At 36.2% G+C, this 18575-nt stretch overlaps 1 protein-coding gene across 1 annotated transcript in view; it reads right to left on the bottom strand.

The window, feature by feature from the left end:
• Positions 1 to 556: 556 nt before the first annotated feature.
• The window catches only part of STK39 (serine/threonine kinase 39), a 1002247-nt gene continuing 984228 nt past the window's right edge, over positions 557 to 18575 (bottom strand). Inside the window, exon 18 of the mRNA XM_053698395.1 lies at positions 557 to 1268. Coding sequence (XP_053554370.1) covers positions 1194 to 1268 — 75 coding nt within the window. The 3' untranslated portion in view covers positions 557 to 1193. The remainder of the gene's footprint in view (positions 1269 to 18575) is intronic.

The raw sequence follows: 18575 nt of genomic DNA on the forward strand, positions 1-18575 counted from the left end.
TCCAATGATCTGCACAAAACAGAATATGTTTTGTATTTTTAAATAGGTATTCATATATATATATATATATATATATATATATATATATATATATATATGTATACATAAATATTGCACCAAAAAAACATCAGATATATGTATAAATCTGTGTTTATTAATAAATAGAACACATTCTTCTATGTGAAGAATATTGGAATGTGAAATATTTATATTTTCATGTCAAGTTAGCGCAAATGAAAATATGTGATCGGGTTTGCGCAAGAGTGGGGTGTTAGGTTTCCCCCCACTTATTTCTCTCCATTGACTTCTATAGGGGAATACGTGAACACAATATTATAACTTTGGCTTTTTGCGCTCGGCCGGTTATCGCTTGAACAAAAACAGTTTACTTTCAACTCATAATGCAAGTGCAACCTGACGTGTGCAAAAAGCTTACTTCTAGCGCAATTAACACTCAAGAGTGAGTATTAATTAACGCTCCACTCGTAATCTGGCCCTTAGGGGTTTGACCTTCTCCAGTAGAACTTAAGGTTAGTACATTTTACTAACAAATAGGTAAATTCTAATCATTTAGAAAAGTTTATTATTTAATTGTTCTACAACTCCATAAAGTTTAATTTTGTAGAAAAAATTATTGATAAGATTTTTTTAGTAGATCAGGTACAAAATCCATAATAGTCCTTAAAAGTATAGGTTGAGATAAGTGTGCAATTTTACCACAAATATTCCGTGGATGTGCAATTCATAAATATAAGAAAATAAAATTCACAGTTCTTTTTACAACTAGAACTCACTTGGCTAATTAATAATTTTTTCCCACATTCACTTTAAAATTATACAGAAAACAGGCAGTCTTGTCAATCAACAATACAATTAAAATATCAGAGAAAATTCTATTTAAAGAACTATATATATTAGATAAAAAAGTTATAAGTAACTAATAAATATAGCTATAAGGATTAAGTGCATAATTATCTTTTCTCTATATGGGGGGATTTCCAAATTGATTGCTATAAATACATTGAGTAGCTTTTGGGATAGCAGCAGTGATTACAGCTCTGATTTCAGCTTGTACCAACTTTTGTGAAATTCTAGAAAATTAAGAAATAATTGTGTGGTGCTATTCATATCCATTATGTATAAGATGGCCCCTTCACAAATTGTGATCTTGATGGATGTCAGCGGGTAACTAATCAGCTAAGGCTCAGTTGAGCAAATCCAATCAATTTGATTTCATCAGGAATCTCTGTCCCATCACAACCGGATGCCTATGGAAATAAAAACATAACAATGTCATGAATCGGGTAGATTTCTTTTTCTAAACATGGGCTCGCTTTAATATTTTGTAATAAGTACATATCATACATTAACAAAGATCCATTTAACACAGAGACACAATACAAAAAAAAGGGAGAATCATTATTCTAATACTTTTAATATTAGTGATGCTGTTTAGTACAGATCCAATAGTTTCATGTCCCACTATTCCATTTTGCATCTTGCTTTCAGTGTTATTTTACCATTGCAGGCAAGTGAAGATAGGCTGTACATAAGTTTACAATGAGAAAGTGTTTCTTTGTTACTGTACAAAGTTGTCCATAAAACTAAATTCTGCGGTAAACTCTTCAATTAAAAGATAAACTATTCCTATTCCAAGTAAGCAAAGTGTAAACTTTAGTTACAAAACAAATTTTAAATTATATGTAGTTGTTTTACACATTATGGGCCAGATTACAAGTTGAGAGCAAAATATTGCTTCGGCGAAAGCAATATTTGTGCTCAACTTAGTAACACCAGCGCACGCAAAAGTGAGGTGCAATGCAAATGCCACCTCTTGAGCGTGCTATCATAGGCTCCTATGGGAGCCTCGTTCTTACACCGTCAGACATGGCATGAGAACTAGCACATTGATGGGGTAAGTCGCACAGTGATGGGCAGCAAGTATAAATATATATGTTTATGTATATATATATATATATATATATATATATATATATATATAAATATATATATATAGTTTTGTGTTAATATGTGCTTTTGCATTTTGGGCATTTAATGGGTGCTCTGACAAAATGCAGAAAAACATTTGGCAGAAGGACATTTGGCAGACGGACATTTGGCCGACAGACATTTGGCTGACGGACAGAAAGCTAAAGAATGTTCCGATTTCGCAACTGCCTCTGGGAACCTTACCATGGGTCCCAGACCGCACGTTTTGTAATTCTCTGTCTGGGAAACTATCTATCTATCTATCTATCTATCTATCTATCTATCTATCTATCAAATCTATCTATTTATCTATCAAATCTATCTATCGTATCTATCAAATGTATCTATTGCATCTATTGATCTATCTATCTAATCTATGTATCTATCTATCTATCAAATCTATCTATCTCGTGGCCGGACTGTTATGTGACAGCCACTTGTGTTTCGGCCAAATGTCCAGACGGCCAAATGTCCGTCGGCCAAGTGTCCGTCGGCCAAGTGTCCGTCGGCCAAAAGTCCGGCCACTATTTAATGTACAGCTCCCCCAGGTAGAGTGTTGTAATTTTTTATTGTGTGAAGTATTCATACAGCAAGCAAAGACCTGGCTGTTAGCTGATAACAAGTCTGAACACACCTTCAAGCCGGGTTGTGGATCTTTGGTAAACAGCAAGTTCCAGTGTATGGTTAAAGTGCAGTTAGATTGCACAGACTGCATCATCAGTTGCTACTTTTATATATTTATTCTGTTTCTTTAAACTTGAGTCATATTTATGCTCTTTTCCTCTGTTTTGTTGTTTAATCTGTATGAAAGTCTAAGGTTTTTTTCCCCCTCTTAGACCGGCCAAATGTACATGTACCCATGGTCACCCAATTCTATACACAAGAGTGTAAACTAACATGGTGCACTGGAAATAGATGAGCCAAATGTATAACAAACATCTAACGTCAACATTACCGGCACTATGGGATGTCAGGACTAGGACACTATTCGTATCCAGTATTATGTGATTACAGATCATCTGTATATACTTGTATGGGAAGTCATTATAGTTTGCCCTGGTAATGATTTATTGAAGAAACAACATAGTCTAATTTATACTCTAATCATAGGGGTACAACATTGAGATTATAAATGTATGCCTGCAGGAGATGCTTTGAGGTGTTTTTTATTTTAGAGTGTGTATATGTGTAAAGGATCACTTTAAGGTGTATGTAAAAATTAGTGCCTAATGAATACAGCCTTGTTTGAATTTGATTGGTTGCCATGGCAACAGTACACGTAAGTTGTAAATATATAAGTTTAAATATGATTTTCTATCCCAAACACCCCTAGGTTCATTTAAATCAAGGAAAAAACCCTATTAAGAGAATAGGGAAAAGTATGCTCTTTCTACACATAAAGTATATATTTTTCCACGTACCATTTAACTTTTACTAGTTGTAGTTAAAAAGGCAGCAGAAATAGAAGTTGTATTCAGCATGCCAGAAAAATAGTTAAAAACACAACTCTGTAACTAGGACTTGTATAAAGTACTTCAATGTTGCTGATTTTAGGTTGTCCATCACATATGTGGAGGAGGGGAAAAATCAACGATATTAGGTAAATGTAAGAGCCTCTATTTAGGAACTGTGTCCTGTATTGCCCTATATTAGGGTAGATAAGCCACTTTTTTTTTACACTAAATATGCTATAAATCCCTTCCTCATCCTTCCCACAATATGCCCCAAATGTTACAACAAATGTTACAACAACAGATAAAAATATCAATTAGTAAATATCTTTTTGGTTTTTTTTCTGGGAAAAAGCCTTTGGGTGCAGAATTAGATTTTTTTTCCTGCATCAAAGTGCAACTGCACAGTAGTGCATTTCTTTTTTTACTCTGTGGAGCATGGATTTATTTTTCTATAACTGTTTACTGTTAAAAAGTTATATAATTTTAAAATATTAAAATAGGGGCGTTGCTGGACTGGTAGGATTCCTCCTGAGCCCTACTTTTTTGGGGAATTTTTATTTTTAAAACCCGTAGTGTGCAGAATCAAATTTTATTTTGAAGCACATTGCATCACAGTGCAACCGCACAATAATACATATTTTTTGTCACTCTGTGGACCAGGGATTTATTTTTCTAAAATTATTTAGTGTCAAAGAGTTGTAACATTTAATTAGAATATTGCAGTGGGTCATTGCTGGACTGTTAGGGCTCCTGACTGAGCCCTGCCTTTAAGTTTGCTCTATAGGCTAGGTTTAGTCGCCTAGCAGTATAGCTTTCAGTATTTTTTATAAATAAATCTATTATAATAATTTTGTAGTGGATGGCTGTTGCACACAGTGCATGACTATTGCCTGCCTACTATACTATAGTTAGTTATTAGATATTATATTAGACTGAACGAAACAATATTTGTTATTGCAGTGAGGGCACCATAGGCACACATTGCATGCCTGTTGACTATACTGTTTGTTATATGTATATATATATATATATATATATATATTATATATATATATACATACAGGAATTTATATATATATATATATATATATATATATACACACACATATATATGAATATATATATATATATATATCCTCAAATGAAGTGCACTCACAGAAACATTTGGATCTCAAAAAGCCAAAATGTATTTAACGTTTCGGGGAGGTTTACATCCCCTTCATTAGAATAACAAAACATGTGAAAACAAAGCATATAAAGCATACACTTAAGTGACATAAACACCCCCCTTATGTTCTTGTGGCGCCAAATAATCAGTGTTTGAAATGCAATCCTGCATTCCAGCATATTGTGAGACCGGAAGTGACAATCCGCAACTTCCGTTCCAGAACTTGTTAAGTGAAATAAACAAAAATTCTAAAACATCTAACCTGATAGCGGTTATGTTATAAATCAACTCAGCGTGTGTGACATTATGTGAACTTGACACGTATCTGTGAGTCTCAACTATATAGCAATCCGTACATACATCGCTAATACGGGTTGTCATGGTTACCAGCCCAAACAAATTTCAAAATGCATGTCAACATTAATTATATGGTCATTATACAGGGTATGACTATATCCCACATCAGTACGTTTCCCCTTAACTATGAAACTAGGTGTGTTTGGGATAGACGGTCATATTTAAACATATATATTTACAACTTACGTGTACTGTTGCCATGGCAACCAATCAAATTCAAACAGGGCCATATTCATTAGGCACTCATTTTTACATACACCTTAAAGTGATCCTTTACACATATACACACTCTAAAATAAAAAACACCTAAAAGCATCTCCTGCAGGCATACATTTATAATCTCAATATGCTCCATCCATACCCCCTATGATTAGAGTATAAATTGAACTATGTTTCTTCAATAAGTCATCACCAGGACAAACTATAACTTCCCATACAAGTATATACAGATGATCTGTAATCACATAATACTCGCTTCACGAAGTGTCCTAGTCCTGACGTCTCATAGTGCTGGTAATGTTGACGTTAAATGTTTGTTATACATCCTCTTCTGGCTCATCTATCTCCAGTGCACCATGTTAGTTTACACTCTTGTGTATAGAATTGGGTGACCATGGGTACATGTACATTTGGCCGGTCTCATGTGTCGTAGTAGTAACCACAGGGTTAACCTAGTGAAACAAACAGTTGGTACCAAATCCACTGTATACCACTTCAACTCACACAGCCTTAGTACTCCCCACCAGCACCCCATTGTATGTAGCACATAGTGTGTAACCCCAACCACAGTGGTACTCATATATTATATTTGTTAGTACCTGTTCTGATCTGTAATGTCCAACACATGTGTACAAGTATACGAGTGACCTCAACTAATCCCTCCACCCAGTGACAGGGCGAGGGGATGTTACACGTCCCCTCCAAGTCATCTTCAGGCTCACAAGTGGCATATGTGTGTTCTTTCAACCCCACTCATCTGCCTTTTGGGTATTTTAAGGATCATGCATAGTTGAATGCACTCCTGGTCAGTGACACACGTTAGGACTAGATTAGAAGCTTAAAATCTGGTGAAAAATTCAAGACCCCGGGGTATACGGTGCCCAGTCTTTACATCCATTGGGCTTCACAGACAAGGAGAGCCTTATTCCTGTCACCGCCCGATACAGTTTTGGTATGTGATCAATTAGGATATATCTTATAGATGAAACTGAATGTCCCATCTCCGCGCAATGTTGTGCAACCGGTTGGTCTGATATTTTATTCTTCAAGGCCTGGCGTATAGCAAACCTGTGATTCACCATTCGTTCACGTAAGATTCATTGTGTTTTGCCGATATAGACCCTTGCATATTGGCAAAACAGCATGTAGACTACATGTGTTGTTTTACAATATAATGTTGTATTGTATATATTTTGTTGGTATGTGAATGGAGGAATACCTTGGTGGCAATGAGACCATTGCAGGTAGTACACCCTAAGCATCTGTGGCACCCTTTAATATTTTCTTTGGATTTGGTAAGGTGACTTTTCTTTGGGTCAGTTTGGACCAAAAGGTCCTTCAAATTGGTCCCTTGTTTGTATCCCACCATCGGGTTGATGTTTTGTGCAAAGCCCAATTTTGAATCTGATGTCATGAGTGGCCAACTTACAAAAGGATGAACTAGAATCCATTAAATCCTTGCAAAACTATAACTCTGTGGCGCACACTAAACACATATAGGGTTACGTATACTCACGTTATTGCTTATGTGCGTGGAAGCATTATTAAAAGCATGTGATCTTTTAAACTATCAATATGATATTATGTTCACTATCTGAAATTGGCCATCACATTTAGTTTAGTTTATTATTTTTTATTATGCTTAATTCTTGATGTCCTAATATGTATTATGTAGCTCCTTTATTTCTTTTAGGTGTCAAGGTAGCTTTCTGGGTGTAAATTGTTGGAATTATCATTATACACCTTTTATGATGCCATTTGATAACTTGTGGGTATCCAAGCTACGGATATGACCTAGGGTTTTTTCACGGTTTGAACTGTAGCAGTTTCGATGTATGCTTTCTCTGCTATGATACACATTGATATTTACATCGGTTTTTACCATGATTATATTCAGTCTAGGTATCTCAAGTTCCGATTTGGTACGTGTATTATAGACTAAGAAACTTATTGTTTATATTTATTTTTTGGGTATTGAGGTTAGAGGTATTGTATTGTCCATTTATAACTAGGTTATGCTTTTAATGTGTATGCAACAACTTTTTTTCTTATCTGAGTTATCTTGTGTGGTTTCTTTGCTGGGACGCACGTATGTCTTTCACATCAGAATACAGCTATTATGACATTTAGTTTTAGCTTATTAATATTGATGTGATGTGTGTATTGTAGACAAAGAAACTTATTACAATATCTTTGTGAATTGAAGAAGTGTATTTGACAATTGGTGTCTCACATTTACGATTATGCTATACTCCAATTGTGTTAGTACTAACTGCATTTTCATTTGATGTACTAATGTATTAATTGTACGAATATTTATGTATGTTTTCTTTGCTGTGATACACGTATGTCATTCACGTCTGAGTAAGACTATGATTCTATTCATTCTAGGTTTTATTAGCTATCAATATGGTGTGTGTATTATAGACAAAGTAACCAATTATAATATCTTTGGTTATTGGGATGTTGCATTGGCCAATTGGTGTCCCTCCTTTGTATTTATCCACTCCCTCATAGAGATACGTTCTAGCCTGCTGCACGCCAATTAAATTATAGGCGTGTACTTTATGGGAGGGGGGGGGCGTGAGCTGATGTGGCGTTATCATTGGTTATAGGAGTGTTTATAATGAGTGTGTATTAACTATAGATTACAGCCTGATGAAACGGCCGATGTAGCCGAGAAATGCGTTGCTGTGTATTCTGTTTTATATTTTTCAATTATTATTTTATACTTATCACGCATCCGCTCCTATCCTATGGTTTGGTCAAATCCCTGACTTACGGAGCCCCTATGACGTGTCTTTGAGCTGCAGCCGTGTCTACCAGTGGGATCATTGATGTACTGTGGATCCCTCCTCCTGGAACCTATATCTGTGACCAGCTGAGCAGTGTCGGGTACGAGACTGTCGAGCGACTTTGAGGTGTCAGCTTGTGGTTCATAACACTGAGTGTGCTTCTACAAATTGTAAATTGCCACCTGTCCGTTTGTTTTTTAATCTGTGATAAACTGTATCACACTATGAGGCGCCTCTCTCTTGTCTTATAGGACTATTAGCCAAAAAAGGTAGTGAATGATTAATTGACATCATGTTAATTATCACATAGTTTTAATTTCAATTTATTCTTTTGAATTATCTTTAAATTATAAAATTATCTGAATTATAAAATAGTTTTTGTTTTTGTATGTTCTTGTATGTCAGTTAGCACTAAATCTTTAAATTGTTGGTATTTCACATTAGTGTAATTTTGTTCTTAAAAGGAAACTTCCAGGGTAGTCATTGCCTGAGGCCATGCTGTGATTGGAGGAAGCTGGATTAGTCATTGATGACGTGTGAAGAGAGGATTTCCGTGTGGGGGAAGCTGCTCTGGCTGTGAAAAAAACAAAGGTAAGTTTTTAATCAAAATGGCTGCTTTGTAAACTTTGATGAATGAAAGTGCCCCTGTTTTTAATAGTATTTATAAAAAAAACAGGCTTTTATTCATCAAAGTTAACCTTCACTTTAGCCATATTTCTAACATGCAGTCAAATGTGACACTCAGCAAACCCATAGCCAGTTTAGGTATTTTATGTGATCAAGCTTAAGCACACCTGGTGCAACTAATGAAGCCCATGATTAGTTGCATCAGGTGTGCTTGAGACAATAGCTGTTTTGCATATTTGTGCTGTTCTGAGGGATTCTATTTAGGGGGTTGAATAATTTTGAGACTGCAGAATTCATAAATTTGCATTTTCTGTTGAAGTTGGGGAAACCACTTGAAGCATTTGTTATGCTGAGCTATTTCAATTTTTTTCTGTTTGATTTGTTTATTACAAACAGCTGAAAGTCTGTACATTTTGACAATAAACCTGATTTGCAATGGGGGTTGAATAATTTTGATTACAACTGTATATACAATGTATAATGTATATGTATTGTATAGTGTTAAAATATGTATGTAAACATTAGGCGTGATTGTAATAGCCTTGTATTGTGTCCATAGATGTGTTTCATTTACTTATTTTAAGAATATGATTGCTTGTTAACAATTTTCATATTTCATAATATTTCAATTGCGCTGTCATGAATTTTCTGTGACACAACAGACTCCATGTTGTTCCTTTATTAGGCCTACTTGTGGACCAGCTATTATGACATTGAAATTTGTTTTTCTCAGTCTTGCTGACTGGGAACTTTTATATCAGTAGATTGTTCTTTAGGCAGAGTAGTTTTGCCCAGTTTACTCACTTAGGCTCCAGCTTGTTGCATATTTCTGTAAACAAACAACTGCAATTTAAAACCTTTATGGCAGTCTAGGAATGTTGGGGTAAACATAAATAAAATTGGTATTTTTCCTAAATTTTGACCCTATATGCAAGAGCCTTCTACAGTCAAATACCCAATATTTCATCTAATTAATTCTATGTTAATTAGTGATTAATAGATTATAACTAATGAAAACTCCTAGAATACAAAATTATATAAATATTTAAAGGGACTATCCTAATGGGGGGGGGTCCTGTATTTGGAACTGGTCAAATCCTATATGAAGTTGGTGATTTCCTAATCATCTACAGAGATCTGATACTACTTGGATTATAATTTTTGCATTATAATTGCTGAGGCTGGTTTAAACAATTCTGTGAGGGGACACAAAAAAGAAGAGCGCCTCCTAGTGTAATAAAGTTTACACAGTAAACAATCAATCAAGAGTGTTAGACAGGTACTCACAATGACAGCAGCACCCACTTGTGCTTAGTAACACCTACTGAGATCACTCAGTGTCCCAGCTCACTGCTCCTTGGATCCTGCACACCTCCATTTGGGGCGTTTCCCCAAGGTAAAAACTCAGGCTCTCAGTCAAGTGAAAATATAAAATCCACTTTTAATAAAATACAGTATAAAACCATAGGGTACAACAATCCCCTCTATGTAATAAAATGTTGCAACGCGTTTCTCAGCTCACACGCTGTTTCATCAGGCATGGTTTAGCCTATTCAGACAGACCTACGACCTAACAGCTTTACTCCTAATTACAAGGGGAGAATGTATTTCCTTTTGGTGAAGTATGAAATTAGTTTACTTTAAACATTAGTGCTGATATAATTTAAATGTTGCATTTATTTAAAATTTCCATTTGTATTAGATCAGGTAAACTAATCAACTGTCTTTTTGTAGTTTAATGTCTTTAATAATTCCTGTCACCTTGTCTTATCTGTCAACAGTAACGCTGGGTGAATCAGGAATCATAATACATACAATCACAGTTTTGCCATGATTATTAGTTTACCTTATTCTTTTCAATTATCCTAAGAAGTTTAGGTACAAAATATTAAGTGCTAGATTACAAGTGGAGCGCTAATTTATCGGTCGCCAATAAATGGGCAAATTCACCCGCTTATGGGCGCACGATAAATAACCAGCCATTACAAGTGGCTGGTTAATACTACCATGAGCTTGCGGTATCAATTAGCGCTCCGAAAATCAGATCTCTGGTTAATTTTCAAAATGTCCCCCAATTGCCCACAAAACAAACGGTATAGTTCCTGTAATAAAAACAAATATGACCATCTTTAATTTTTCCAAAAATGACTGCACAAAGCAATTATTAGCAGTTAAAGTTAGGGGATGTGAGGTGTTAGGAAAAAAATGGCTCACGGCATGAGAACGAGGCTCCCATTGGAGCCTATGGAAGCACGCTCTTGTGAGCGCAAAGCTTCCCTGCAAAGCAACACGAGGTCATGCTCGTATTGCACTTAACTTGTAATATCAGCGCACATTTGTGTGTGCTAGTATTACTGAGTAGCACACAAATATTGTGCTCACGTAATAGATATTTTGTGCTTCACTCGTAATATGGCCCTTACTTGCTATTGTTAAGAAAATGTTTGCAATATAATAATTTTTGTTGTTTATATTCTGTTTAATTTAATTTAATATTTTGCTTTCATGATAATTGTGGATTTGCCTTAATCAGTTATTTTAGGATTATACTTTATTTCTTTAAATGTGTGTTGACTGTATTGCTACTATTAAACACTGATTCTATCTAATTGAAATTTTCTTAATAAAGCTACTTTTGTTCATTCATTTGGTGTCAGTATAATTGATAGACTTATAGCAACTAAAATTATTCAGGTTGTATGTCTATTATCTTTAACAAGTGATATAATCAAGGGTGTCTTTAAATTACAAGCATTGCTCCTATAAAGTTGGTACACATGAAACATTCTGTGGGTATACTACTTACATAAGTAAGAATAATATTCATAACAACGCATTCGCAATATTCAGATTTCATAATATTGTGACAGTGATTGCGCAATCATGTTTTACTTATAATGGGCTAAATTACGATTTTTTATTGGCTGATTTGAATTTGGATTTGAAAATTAGCCATAAGGAATGCAAAGGTACCTCTATATAAAAGTGGTAACAGGCATTCAAAATTTAGTGCGCAGCGAGTGACCGCATGAAGAGGACGTCTGATGGAAGGTCAGATGATAAGAAGAACAGAAGATGGACGAATATAGAAGACTAGCACCGCCGGAGCACCAGAGGAGAGGAGCAGCACAGTTGGTGATCACAAAGGACCTGGATTTAAGTTTGGTGAGTATCATTTTTTGGGGTTTAGTCGTAGGCTTTTTTTTGTTGTGGTTCTTTTTTTTTTTGAATAGGGTTTTTTTTTGTTCAGCAAAAGAGATTTAGGGCACTGCCCTACCAAATGCCCTTTTCAAGACAATTTTTAGAGTAGGTTTTTTAAGATAGGCTTTTTCTTGTGGTAGTGGGGGGTTACTTGTATTGTACAATGGGGTAGTATGCAAATTGCATATAGTCTTTTTTCTATGGGACTTCCATAGGGCCGGTATTATGAGCTTGTCCTGGGAGGCCAAAAAGTGAGCGGACAGCCTATCCCACAAGATTCGTAACGCATGCTAAAGTCAGTAGTTATGAGTTTTACACTACAGAGCTATAGCATAAAACTCATAACTAAAGTGCTAAAAAGTACACTAACACCCATAAACCGCCCCCAACGTTGTCGCCATTATATTACATTTATTAACCCCTAAACCTAAGTCTTACCCTAACACCCCCTACCTTAAATTAATTAAAATAAATCTAAATAAAACTTACTATTAATAACTAAATAATTCCTATTTAAAACTAAATACTTACCTGCAAAATAAACCCTAAGCTAGCTACAATATAACTAATAGTTACATTGTAGCTAGTTTAGGTTTTATTTATTTTTTACAGGCAAGTTTGTATTTATTTTAACTAGGTAAAATAGTTACTAAATAGTTATTAACTATTTACTAACTACCTAGCTAAAATAAATACAAATTGACCTGTAAAATAAAACTCAACCTGTCTTACACTAACACCTAACCTAGCCCTACAATTAAATAAATTCCCTTAATTTAAATACAATTAACTAAAGTCAAAACAATTAGCTAAATTACAAAAAAAAAAGACATCCGGCGCGGAGCATCCTCTTCCAACGATGACTACCCAATGAATGAAGGTATCTTTAAGTGACGTCATCCAAGATGGTGTCCCTTAGATTCCGATTAGCTGATAGAATTCTATCAGCCAATCGGAATTAAGGTTGAAAAAAATCCTATTGGCTGATGCAATCAGCCAATAGGATTGAACTTCAATCCTATTGGCTGATCCAATCAGCCAATATGATTGAGCTCGCATTCTATTGGCTGATTGGAACAGCCAATAGAATGCGAGCTCAATCCTACTGGCTGATTGGATCAGCCAATAGGATTGAAGTTCAATCCTATTGGCTGATTGCATCAGCCAATAGGATTTTTTCAAACCTTAATTCCGATTGGCTGATAGAATTCTATCAGCCAATCAGAATCTAAGGGACGCCATCTTGGATGATGTCACTTATAGGTACCTTCATTCCAAAGAGGTAGTCGTCGTTGGAAGAGGATGCTCCGCGCCGGATGTCTTGAAGATGGATCCGCTCCGCATCGGAAGGATGAAGATAGAAGATGCTGTCTGGGTGAAGACTTCTGCCCATCTGGAGGACCATTTCTGCCCGTCTGTAGGCTTTGTTGAGGACATCTTGCCGCTTGGATGAAGACTTCTCCCGGTAAATGGATCTTTGGGAGTTAGTGTTAGGATTTTTTAAAGGTGTATTGGGTGGGTTTTATTTTTAGGTTAGGGCTTTGGGCCGCAATAGAGCTAAATGCCCTTTTAAGGGCAATGCCCATCCAAATGCCCTTTTCAGGGCAATGGGGAGATTAGGTTTTTTTAGTTAGGGTTTTATTTGGGGGGTTGGTTGTATTTTTTTTTTTACAGGTAAAAGAGCTGATTTCTTTGGGGCAATGCCCCGCAAAAGGCCCTTTTAAGGGCTATTGGTAGTTTAGTTTAGGCTAGGTTTTTTTTATTTTGGGTGGGCTTTTTTTATTTTGATAGGGCTATTAGATTAGGTGTAATTAGTTTAAATATCTTGTAATTTGTTTTTTATTTTCTGTAATTTAGTGTTTTTTTTGTAATTTAGCTAATTGTTTTGAATTTAGTTAATTGTATTTAATTTAGGGAATTAATTTTTTTTTTTTTTTTAAATTATTTTTTATTGAAGTCAAAAACCAATACAGAGTATAGGGTATGTCTCAAAACAGTCACGAGACAATGTGTACAGAGCATAATTAGGAGACAATATATTCAAGTATCTCAAACATTTCCAAAAAATATGGGCTATCACATAAAGAGACTTCAGTTTTGTTTTAGAGTATGACAGATGTAATATAAGCAAAAAAAAAATGATCCTCTCCTAGCTATATGTATAGAAAAGCAAGGCAACTAATCAGGTAAGGGTAAGACTAGGGAGGAGGTGACTCTATAGTTATATAGGGAAGAGGGATGCAGCGGGCAAGAGCCGCTCAAAATGTAATAGGGGGGGGGGGGGATGGGGGGTGGAGCCAGTTTGCATGTCAACACCAGGGACAAATTTAGGTTGGACTAGAGTATTATTACTTAATAAAAATAAATCACACTCATCTAAACCCTTGTATTCCTAAAGAGGGGGCCTAGAATCATATAATATATTATAAAGTGGAGGGGGGACGTAAAAGTAGTTGGAGACTGAGGGGCTTGGGGAACTTCTGGGTGAGCCCCTCTCCTAGGGGAGTGCCATCTATAGGCGATGCTGGAAAGGGAAAAGGGATATGACCCGCAGGCATAAGTACCGGCGGGAAAGGGAGGAGAGGGGCTCAATCAATACCACTATTATGTGCTAGTAATATGAGTAAGAACATAGATAAATTAGGAGTGACAATCGTATAGTCACAGAAAATGATAGCCTGTAACAAATAATATAAATATAACACAACATTTAGGCAAAAGAGAGGTCACGTGTACCCATATAAACAACAATAGCCATTAAACACAGTATAGAAAACCGGGATATACTAGGGAGAGTCTGACTTACATATATACTCAATGATATTACTATGGATATTATGAAGAGAGAAATATGTTGATGAGGTAAAATAAACCACTGATATACTAGTGGGATGCAGTGTATATGCGCCATGCGAACTATCCATCTAGAAAAGGTAAGATGAAACCCAAAAGCACTAGTGCATAGTGATATACATGTTCCATGAGAGCTAACTATCCACAAGAGGGGACATGAGACCTAGAAAGTACTAGAGCAATGTGAAGTAGCTGTGCCATGGGAGATAAATATCTAAAAGAGGTGATATAGAGCGTAGGACTTTAAACTATACATCATCATAAGAGATACAATGTCAACAATAAGCTTTGTAAAGCTAGATAACTCTGTTTAGTGATAAATTTATCCTATATCTTATACTGTAACATATGTCCAGCACCCTGCAGAAAGAGCCCATGCGTCTAACTAAGGATGAAAACGTATATGCCAGACAGTGCCTTCCCAGTTAGCACTGCCCAGCAATATCTAGTGATGCCTGCATGGAAACACTGCAGTGACCAGACAAAGTATCTCTGAAATTAAGGGAACTGTTTGGTGATATCAAAGCTCTAAATATTTCACTAAGTAGCAGACCAACTCTCTATCTAACTGAGGCATGTATAATAATGTGTTTCTATACAGTGAGGAGCTTTAAAAGAAAGAAGGTAGTAGCTTGTAGGCATAAAATGTTAAAAAAACTGTGGTAAGAATAAACACCACTGGAGTCTGCGTGTCCCTTGACATAGACTGTAACCTGTACAAGCATAGGGGCTATCAACTACGGGGGCTGAATGTTGTCTGAGGAGACTAAGTTACAATGACCCTCAATAAAAAAAAGTAAAAAATAAAATAAAATAAATAAAATTATACAGCAGTAATCTGTGTTGGTGAACCTGACTTCTGTTAATAGGCTGTTTGTATATGCTATGGGTTTACTTAGAGGATATACTAGGTATATTATACATTCCATTCTAGCAAAAAAAAATGAGTAAACGTGAAGCATAATTTTAACACCTTGCATTGACAATGGTGAATTCCATGACAAGCTGATTACCCAATTTTTTTTTTCTTTTTTTTTCTCTTTTTTTTTTTTAACCAACTCTAGTTCACATAGCATGTAAGATGTTGTCAGTGAGACATAACTGTAAGAGTCTCCTACGTGTCTGTTGATTCATGCAGAATTTGCAATCTGGAGACAGGAATCTAATGAAAGTTGCTGAATATACAGTAATAACTATCAGTACAAAATGTGGATAGAGTTATAGTGACTGCCCATAGGTATCTTTAAAATATATATTTCTAGCTATTTATATCTCTGATAATGTCTTCTCACATAAAAACTTGGGTCAGCTACCTCATTTGGTGGTAGATTAATTATGTGTGCCATGAGAACAGCAGCTCTATCATCTGAATAAGTAACCAGCTTACTCCACCCGCCCGTATTGCTGAGGGGCAAGTGGGGCTTAGTGGTATTATATACAATTTGTAATATCAGTATGTCTTGTAAACATGGATCAGTACCCCTTATTGCAGCTGTAAATATTGTGCAGTATATCTTATCAAGAACATTTCACAGTCCCATATAGTAATTTAACCAATAAGTAAAGGCATAACATTCGAGAGGGAGAACAAGGAAACATCAACTTTTTTTTTTTTTTTTTTTAGAACTCAAGCATGAATCAAATATACGGAGCTGCTCTGTAGGTTTAACATATAATGTTTGCAGTAATAGTTGAGTAACATCTCGTAGCTGTGAGATTCATATTAAAGTTTCAAATGTGGGGGCATAGCAGGAGAGATAGCAATATTCAAATCAAATCGTTCCCCAGTACATTTGTAAGTGGAAAGCAAAGGTGGGGATTAGTGAAAAGACGGCTAACCAATGCCCGTAACTGTCATTGTACATGTTCCTAGGAGCCGTCCTGGGAAGCAGGGACCATAGTACCAGAATGATAGGCTCCATGTAGCACCCCTGCTAGTTGAGATTGGGGGATCGCAGGGATCTGCCCATCTAGAAGGCGAAAGACCTGGGGCAACTCCGGGAATCAGCTTGTGCGATCCCGCTCTTGTAAAGTCCTTCAGGTAGGAACGTAGTTCCGCTTCTTCTACTGACAGTGTCTCCGATGCAGAAGGTCCAGGTCTCCATAGTTTTAGGCTGACTGTCGGGTGTTCGGCACACAGGTTATAATGCTGTCTGCGACCTTCTGTTAGTACGGCAGATGTTTTCTGGGAACCGGAGGTTTCGGGTCCCTTTAAAGCTTGCATGTCAATAATACTAGCGGTTCCTAGTTTTTCGCCGCCATCTTGCGGGTCCTGTGGCGTAGAAAATTGTTTGTAAAGCTGAATAAGCAAAAGTCTCATTTCTGAGAAGTGGGCTTCCAGGACACCACAAAAAACGATCCTCGAACTTGCATAGTGCAGCTTCTGGGTCCATTCTGTGACTAGTAAGATAGGGACTTTTCAGCCGTATTAGAGAAAGTTATGTCCAGACTGCTTCATCAAATAAAGTAAGCAGGCCCCGAACTGTATCGCTACTGAGGTAGCTGCATAATCCTCAAATTAAAGGTTTATTTTTGGCCAAAAGTTAAGAGACAGGATTACCCTTTGCTCCTAAGGTGTTGGGAAGTTGAGATCATTAGTTAATTATATATTTTCTCGTCTTAATTTAGTGGTTGCATAGGAGCTCCATGAGCACACGTCTGTTCTCCTTGGCAGCCAGCTCCGCCCCCTAATTTAGGGAATTTATTTAATTGTAGGGTTAGGTTAGGTGTTAGTGTAAGACAGGTTAGGTTTTATTTTACAGGTCAATTTGTATTTATTTTAGCTAGGTAGTTAGTAATTAGTTAATAACTATTTATTAACTATTCTACCTAGTTAAAATAAATACAAACTTGCCTGTAAAAAATAAATAAAACCTAAACTAGCTACAATGAAACTATTAGTTATATTGTAGCTAGCATAGGGTTTATTTTACAGGTAAGTATTTAGATTTAAATTATTTAGTTATTAATAGTAAGTTTTATTTAGATTTATTTTAATTAATTTAAGTTAGGGGGTGTTAGGGTTAGGGTAAGACTTAGGTTTAGGGGTTAATAAATGTAATATAGTGGCGGCGACATTGGGGGTGGCAGATTAGGGGTTAATAAATATAATGTAGGTGTTGGCGATGTTGGGGGCAGCAGATTAGGGGTTCATAAGTATAATGTAGGTGTTGGCGATGTCGGAGGTGGCAGATTAGGGGTTAATAAGTGTAAGGTTAGGGGTGTTTAGACTCGGGTTCATGTTAGGGTGTTAGGTGTAAACATAAAATGTGTATCCCCATAGGAATCAATGGGGCTGGGTTATTGAGCTTTACGCTGCTTTTTGGCAGGTGTTAGACTTTTTCTCAGCCGGCTCTCCCCATTGATGTCTATGGGGAAATCGTGCACGAGCACGTACAACCAGCTCACTGCTGACTTAAGCAGCACTGGTATTGGAGTGCGGTATGGAGCACAATTTTGCTCTACGCTCACTTCTTGCCTTTTAACGCCGGGTTTGTAAAAACCTGTAATACCAGCGCTGTAGGTAAGTGAGCGGTGACTATAACATGCAAGTTAGCACCGCAACCCTCATAACGTAAAACTCGTAATCTGGCCGATAGTTTCTTTTTATTTTGGGGTGTTTTTTTTTTAAGATGGGCTTTAGTTTAGTAGAGGCATAATTGTGTTTTTTTTAATTTTAGGTCATTTTTTTCTGTATTGGTAGTTTTTTTTAATTTTCTGTAATATTAAATTTTTATGTAATGCTAGTTTTTCCCCGTAACTTAGGGGGGTGTTATGTTAGGGGTGTTAGGGGGCTTAGCTGGTTAGAGGTTAGTGGGTATTGTGCGATTGGGTTGTGGCGATATAGGGGTTAATAGTGTAAAGGGGTACTTTGAGATGTGGGGGTATGGCAGTTTAGGGGTTAATAGTGTA

Source organism: Bombina bombina, chromosome 1, assembly GCF_027579735.1.
Source record: "Bombina bombina isolate aBomBom1 chromosome 1, aBomBom1.pri, whole genome shotgun sequence".
Lineage (NCBI taxonomy): Eukaryota > Metazoa > Chordata > Amphibia > Anura > Bombinatoridae > Bombina > Bombina bombina.